The sequence below is a fragment of the Cervus elaphus genome, chromosome X, assembly GCF_910594005.1.
Source record: "Cervus elaphus chromosome X, mCerEla1.1, whole genome shotgun sequence".
NCBI classification, from domain to species: Eukaryota; Metazoa; Chordata; class Mammalia; order Artiodactyla; family Cervidae; genus Cervus; species Cervus elaphus.
Genome location: NC_057848.1, coordinates 27196550 through 27203254, shown reverse-complemented (window position 1 = coordinate 27203254; position 6705 = coordinate 27196550). Strand labels below are relative to the sequence as shown.

At 50.3% G+C, this 6705-nt stretch overlaps 1 protein-coding gene and 1 long non-coding RNA gene across 2 annotated transcripts; both read left to right on the top strand.

Moving 5' to 3' along the window:
- Nucleotides 1–2241: 2241 nt before the first annotated feature.
- Nucleotides 2242–4343, top strand: LOC122689611. Its single transcript, XR_006339859.1, has 3 exons — nt 2242–2463; nt 3144–3226; nt 4100–4343. It is a non-coding gene; the product is annotated as an uncharacterized LOC122689611 (long non-coding RNA).
- Nucleotides 4344–4405: 62 nt separating this feature from the next.
- LOC122689535 (60S acidic ribosomal protein P1-like) lies at nt 4406–6372 on the top strand. Its single transcript, XM_043896052.1, has one exon. It carries the CDS (start codon nt 5905–5907, stop codon nt 6244–6246), a length of 342 nt encoding a protein of 113 aa, XP_043751987.1. The 5' UTR covers nt 4406–5904; the 3' UTR covers nt 6247–6372.
- Nucleotides 6373–6705: the final 333 nt, after the last annotated feature.

Sequence of the window (6705 nt, the reverse complement as noted above, 5' to 3'; positions counted from 1 at the left end):
TTTGTTCTAGAATGTGTGCTAGAGATGGAAGAACCAGTCTGCCACTGAGTCGTCTTCAGGGCTTAGTCCTTCTGTTCCTGGCTTTTTAAATCACTAAACTGGTTCCCTGGCCTGTAAAATTAGCATAATTAGTATGTTTATTTCATAAGACTTCAAAAATTTTAAAAATAGTTGATATAATTGATAGAAAAATATATCAAATTTATCAAAATACAAAAATACTAAAAATACCAGGGACTTCCCTGATGGTCCAGTGGCTAAGACTGCACTCCGAATGCAGAGGGCCTCAGTTAAATCCCTGGTTGGGGAGCTAGAGCCCACATGCTGCAATGCTGCAAGTAAGTCTTGGTGCAGCTAAGTAAATATTAAGTAGTTGACATTTTTCTATAAAAATAACAGTTGATTACAGGGTCATATAGAAAATTGATAAAATGCAAATAATCAAAATTTTACCTCACTTAACTGGATATCTCACATTCCATGCAGTTCACCCATTGAAAGAATACAATTTAGTGGTACTTGGCATACTCAGAGAGTTCCGTAACCATCACTGTGGTTCATTTTAGGACATTTGTATCACTCCAGAGAGAACTGCACCCCTGAGTAGTCCATCCCCATTCACTGTCCCAGCCCCTGGTAACCACTCATGTGTTTCTGTTTCTAGGGATTTAACATATTCTGGACATTTTGTATGAATGGCATCATACAGTATGTGACCTTTTTGTCTCCTATCTTCTTAGCATAATGTATTCCAGGTTCATCTACATTAGAGTATGTTACAGAATTTCATTCTTTTTTATGGCCACATAATAGTCCATCTTATGTATAGACTGTTTTGTCCATCAGTTTGTAGAAATCTGGATTTTTTACAAACAAATAGACTTTTTGTCTATTGTGGACAATGCTACGTTCATTTTCAAGTTTGTGGATTATAGTTTTACTTACATTGGGTGTATATAAAGCTAGGAGTTGCCAGGTCATGTGATAGTTCTGTTTACTCTTTTGAGTGTGTGTGTGTGGTTAAAGCAGATTGATGAGGGGTGAATGAAACAATGACCATAATGGTACCGTGACATCTATAAAGCACTCTAAGGTAAAGCCATTGTGAACACAGATAAGCCAGGATGTGTGACCATGCACCACACTAGCTTGTATTTAGATGTATAATGCCTGATTTGGGGATATCCACAACAAATACTGTGCAGCAGTGCACTGTTGAAGCCTAAATGGAGTTCCAAATACAATCCATGATAAAAAACTCCATTCCAAAAGACTTTCAGGCCCCCGCAGGTGTTGGGCAAGAACAGAAGAGCTGATCTTAGGAATAGGGGCTGGGAGGAGATGATCATGTAGGGATGAGAGTGGCCCAGCTATACCTCCAGGGTGCAGAGTAGCCGAGGTGATAGGGTACAGGAGTGCTGTCAACTGGTCTAGGCACTTAAGTGTCTGAATGTCCCTTGATTGTTCTGGAGTCACAGACTCTGGTGACCCTGCCGCATGATTCTAATCTGCAGGTTGCCTACTCGTGTATGTAAAGGTGAACTAAGGCACCCGTTTTGGCCTGTTTCTTTTGTCAAAGGGGATGACAGTGCTGAGGACAGCTTCTCCCATAGGGCTGTGGCCAGGATTTTAGAAATGCCATATAAATGTCCCTACTGAGGGCTACCCTAGCTTGTGGCGCGTTCGTACTCCCCAAAAGTGGCCTCCGGACTCCGTACGCACGCACACCACAGCCACTTTCCAGCCTCACTGGGATCGCCCAGGGCTCGACAGGGAATCGGCCCCGCCTTCTCCCTCTCTGGCCAACCCTCTCCTCCACAGCCTTGGCAGCTCGAACCCCCCCCTCCGACCCGCCTGTACCTACCCACCATTTGGCCACTGCCTGACGAAGGCCTGCACCCCACCCGCCCCGCCGGCTCTCCGCACACCTTGTGCCCGCCTGCCCGGGGCCGGCCAATCCGCGCGGCCCGGGCCACGTCATTGGGTTTTGTCCGGTCACTCACTGAGCCTTAGCCAATCAGCGTCACCTGCACCGCCCCAGGGGGTGGGGCCGCCCTGAAAGGGGAGACTGACGGTGTGAGGCTGCAGCCTCAGCCCCCGAAGCAGAGAGAGGCCCGCGGCGGCCTGGATCCCCAGACACAAGCCGAATAAGGGCTGTGCTCCCAACCTAGGGCTGACGGCCAGCAGAGAGCAAGAAATATGGCCCAAGAGAAGAGAAAGCTGAGGTGGTTGAGGTAGGGGTGGACGGACGGGCCGGGGGTGTGGTGGCGGATATGCGTGAAGGTGCACAAAATGCTGGTGGCAAAGGTGTGCAGCACAAGCCCTCCGGGACATAAAAGGACAGAGAAAGTGATGCCACGTGGAGAGCTGGGGTCTGGGAGTGGAGTCCTCCAGTCGGAGCATGCCCACCTACAGATATGCCTCCCCAAGGACAGCTTTACCAGCCACCAGAGAGGAAGACAGGTACATTCTACCTACTCTGGTGCAATACCTTGCTGGGCCATGGATGAGAAACGGGGTGCCTGACACTCAGTAATCCTGAAATGATCTCTACAGGGTTCCCTGCTTACTGAGAAGAACAAACAGAAAACTTGCAGTCCACTCAGGCAGGAAGGGAGGAGTGTAGGGGAGAGGGGCAGAGATGAAAGATGCCCCCACCCACACTGTATCCCTGTGCGCTGGATCATGCAGTAATTGGACCCCACTTAGGGGTCTAAAGGGCTTTCCTTGTGGCTCAGCTGGTAAAGAATCCACCTGCAATGCGGGAGACCTGGGTTCCATCCCTGGGCTGGGAAGATCCAGTGGCAACAGGAGGTGGTGGCAGAGGGTCTGGAGGACAGTCAGTGTCCCCTTGCAAGGCATCAGCACCAGGTGAGGTAATGACACAGTCCTCAAAGGACAGAACGCCAGCCTTCCAGACACAGCTGGGCAAACTACTTCCATCCGCAAGGGAGGCTCTGGGGGACTGGGGGCTTGCCGATTGTCAGCTTCCACTGAGGGCAACCAGATATCCCGAGTCTCGGTTTCAAGGCCCTACTCGTCCACACAGTGCCCTGCCTTTTAGGAAATGCAGAGAGGCTGGGAATTCAAGCGACCTGGGGATTCTGCAACTGACACAGTGGAATGCTGTGTTTGATTTCCAGCCCCGTCAACTCTACAGGCACAGGGGAATTTGCAGGATGCCATGGAAGAGCTGTGGCTGTCATCCTGTGACTTGAGCTGAGAGGTAAGGCAGGTGTCCTTGTCAGTTTCCTCCCAGGGACACTGCAGTGACTGCACAGCCCAGGCTTGGTCCCTGGCATTCCGTCCATGACAGTTCAGGGTAGCAGCTGCTCTGGCTCCTCGGGCACTTGCTGCCCTTGGCCCTTCACCCCATTCGAGTGCAGGGAGCAGAATGGTGAGACCCCCGCAGGTCATGGATGCCTCAAGCCCAGGTGGTCACTCAGGGATGGCTCGGAGGGCTGAAGGCACGCAGCGAGTACAGGAAGCAGCTGTCACCCCAGACCCAGGGCAAGAAGGGAAGGGGTTGATGTCATCAGAAGCCCGGAGGCCAGGATGAGGGGCCACGAAGACCGGCCCATCTCTCCTCCATGTCACTGCCTTGTCATCTTCTGAGTCATCTATCTGTGGTTTGATTCATCAGCTCAGATTTTTATTTCAAAGACTGATTTTGTGTCTAACATCTAAAGTTCTTTTTTCATTTTAAAATCTGCCTAGACTTTTAAAATTCGTCTTACCTTTTTGATTCCTTCTTGTGTATCTACTTTTTTAAGTTTATTTTTAATTGGAGGATAATTGCTTTACAATACTGCATTGGTTTCTGTCATACATCAACATGGATCAGCCATAGGTATACATATGTCCTCCTCCCTCTTGAACCTCCCTCCCACCATGTATGTCTCTTTTGGTGTCTCGGAACCTAGTGAAGATTTCGGGAGTTGCACTAGGCTTCATTCACAGGAATGCAGACAACTGGTAAATATCCATGAGAACTGCTCTCTGATCTCATGAGAATTCAAAGGTACTGTCTATTTCAAAGTCCCCCCTGATTAGGCACAAGAGTACAGGTGTTTCTCTTTCTCACCTCCTTCCTTTATAGACTGGTCCAAGGCCCAGGGATATTCACTGGGACTCACCTCCGATGCCTTCAGGACAAGCTGATGTGCGATACGATGCCCCAGGAACCTCCTTGGGAGCCAAATGGAGAGCATAGCATGGAAAAGGGCTTCCCTGAGAGCTCAGTTGGTAAAGAATCTGCCTGCAATGCAGGAGACCTCGGTTTGATTCCTGGGTCAGGAAGATCTGCTGGAAAAGGGATAGGCTACCGACTCCAGTATTCTTGGGCTTCCCTGGTGGCTCAGCTGGTAAAGAATCCGCCTGCAATGTGGGAGACCTGGGTTCGATCCCTGGGTTGGGAAGATCCCCGAGAGAAGGGAAGAGCTACCCACTCCAGTATTCTGGCCTGGAGAATTCCATGAACTGTACAGTCCATGGGGTCGCAAAGAGTCGGACACAACTGAGAGACTTCACGTCACTTCACAGCCTGCAAAAGGAGGTCAGGCTTAGAGGCCAGTGTCCTTAACCACCCCTCCCTCCTGCTAGCTAGAGATTCAGAACAAACTGCTCAAGCCTTCCATGTCCTCATTTGCTCATCTGGAGAAGGGATTAACATGCTACTGACTTCCTACGGCCACCGCGAGGCTGGGATTGGTGAGTCCAGGCCTGTAGCAGACACTCCCAGCCCTTACTGAAAATTATATCATCTGGCTTCTGACAGTGATGCCCTGGGCATGTAACAGGGCCACTCCTCTCTTTGAGGGACCTGCCAGTGTTTCATGAGGATAGGTGGTGTCTTCAATATGAGTTTGCAGACCAGTCTTTAGCTGGCCCTCTGGGAGTCTTGAGTCGGAAGCCAGAGGTGAGGCATCCCTTCTGGGAGCATGCGCTCTGCCAGGAGCCTGGCAGTACAACCACAGTGCCAGGGTTAGGGGGGGAGCCTCCCTCAGCCAGTGGTTTGCTGAAGCCCCACTGTCTGTGGCAGAGGGATGGAAGCCCCTGCTTACAGATGATGTGGACCAGTCTTCTGCTCACTCAGACCCATGCTGGGATGGACCCAGTTCTTTTACAGCCTTGTCCTTCCTTCTCACCGTTGGAGGTGACTGTTCAAGAACACTGGTTTTAGGTGGATTCTTGGTTCTTATTTGTGCTTTCCCCATGGATCTCGCTTGCTCACCTGCGGGCCACCTATGCATTTAAATAATATAATACTCTCTTCTCAGTACACGTTTCCTCATCTTTTCCACAACTGAGCTGGCATCCCAGGAGGGCAGGGGCTGGGTGTCTGAGAGGCACTGGCCCCAGTCCCGGCCTACCTAGCCTGGGATTATATGACCCCCCCACCACACACACAGTAGTGGGGCCTGCAGGACAGCAAGAATCAGCCAGCCTGGGTCCACGAAGCATTGGGTGTGGGAACTCGGAAAGTCTGCCCTGTGTCACATGACTCTCCTCACTTGAGGCAGGACAACTTTGTGCCCAAGATACACAACCCAGAAATCATCAATCCAGAGTTTAATAATTTGGTCGCATAAAACTGTGTAACTACTTGACAGCCAAAACCGGCCAGCCTAGTCTTTTGAGACAAGAGACGGGAATTCCACAGTGGTCCAGTGGTTAAGACTCCATGCTTCCACTCCAGGGGGTGGGTTCAGTTCAATTCTTGGTCTGGAAATTAAGATCTGGCATGCCATGCTGTGCAGCCAAAAAAGGAGAGAGATCCCTTTCTTCCACAGCCACTAAGGTGCTCAGTCCTTCTGAGAATCCAAGGCCATTTTGGGGTGAGGCCCTCACTTCATCTGGAGACTGGCACCGAGCCAGCAGCCCCACTGAGCACTCGCCCGCACCATGGCCTCTGTCTCGGAGCTTCCTTGCACCTACTCGGCCCTCATTCTGCCCAGTGAGGTGATGGTCACAGAGGATAAGATCAGTGCCCTCGTTAAAGCAGCTGGTGTAAATGTTGACAGTTTCTGGCCAGGCTTGTTTGTAAAGGCCTTGGCCAGTGTCAGCATCAGCAGCTTCACCTGCCATGTGGGGGCTGGTGGACCTGTCCCGACAGCTGGAGCTGCACCACCAGAAGGTCCTGCCCCCTCCACCACTGCTGCCCAATCTGAGGAGAAGAAAGTAGAAACAAAGAAAAAAGAATCTGAAGACCCTGATGATGACATGAGCTTTGCTCTTTTTGACTAAACCTCTGTAGTAACTTCCCTGGTGGCTCAGATGGTAAAGCATCTGCCTACAGTGTGAGAGACCTGGGCTCGATCCATGGGTTGGGAAGATCCCCTTGAGAAGGAAATGGCAACCCTCTCCAGTACTCTTGCCTGGAAAATCCCATGGATGAAGGATCCTGGTAGGCCACAGTCCATGGAGTCGCAAAAAATGAGACATGACTGAGCAACTTCACTCACTTTAGTAACACATTCAATAAAAAGCTGAGCTCTTTAGACAGAGAGAGACTGAGAGAAAATCTCTGCAACATGTGGAACACAGGGCTAACTAAGCCCTGCTATATGCCTATCAGGGTCTTTTGGGGGAGCCAAATGCTTAGTATCAATGAACATGGTAAATGCCCATAGGTTTTGACCTGGTAGTTCCACTTAAAGGTAATATCCTGAGGGAGATTTACACATTTTCAGAGATGCTAACAAA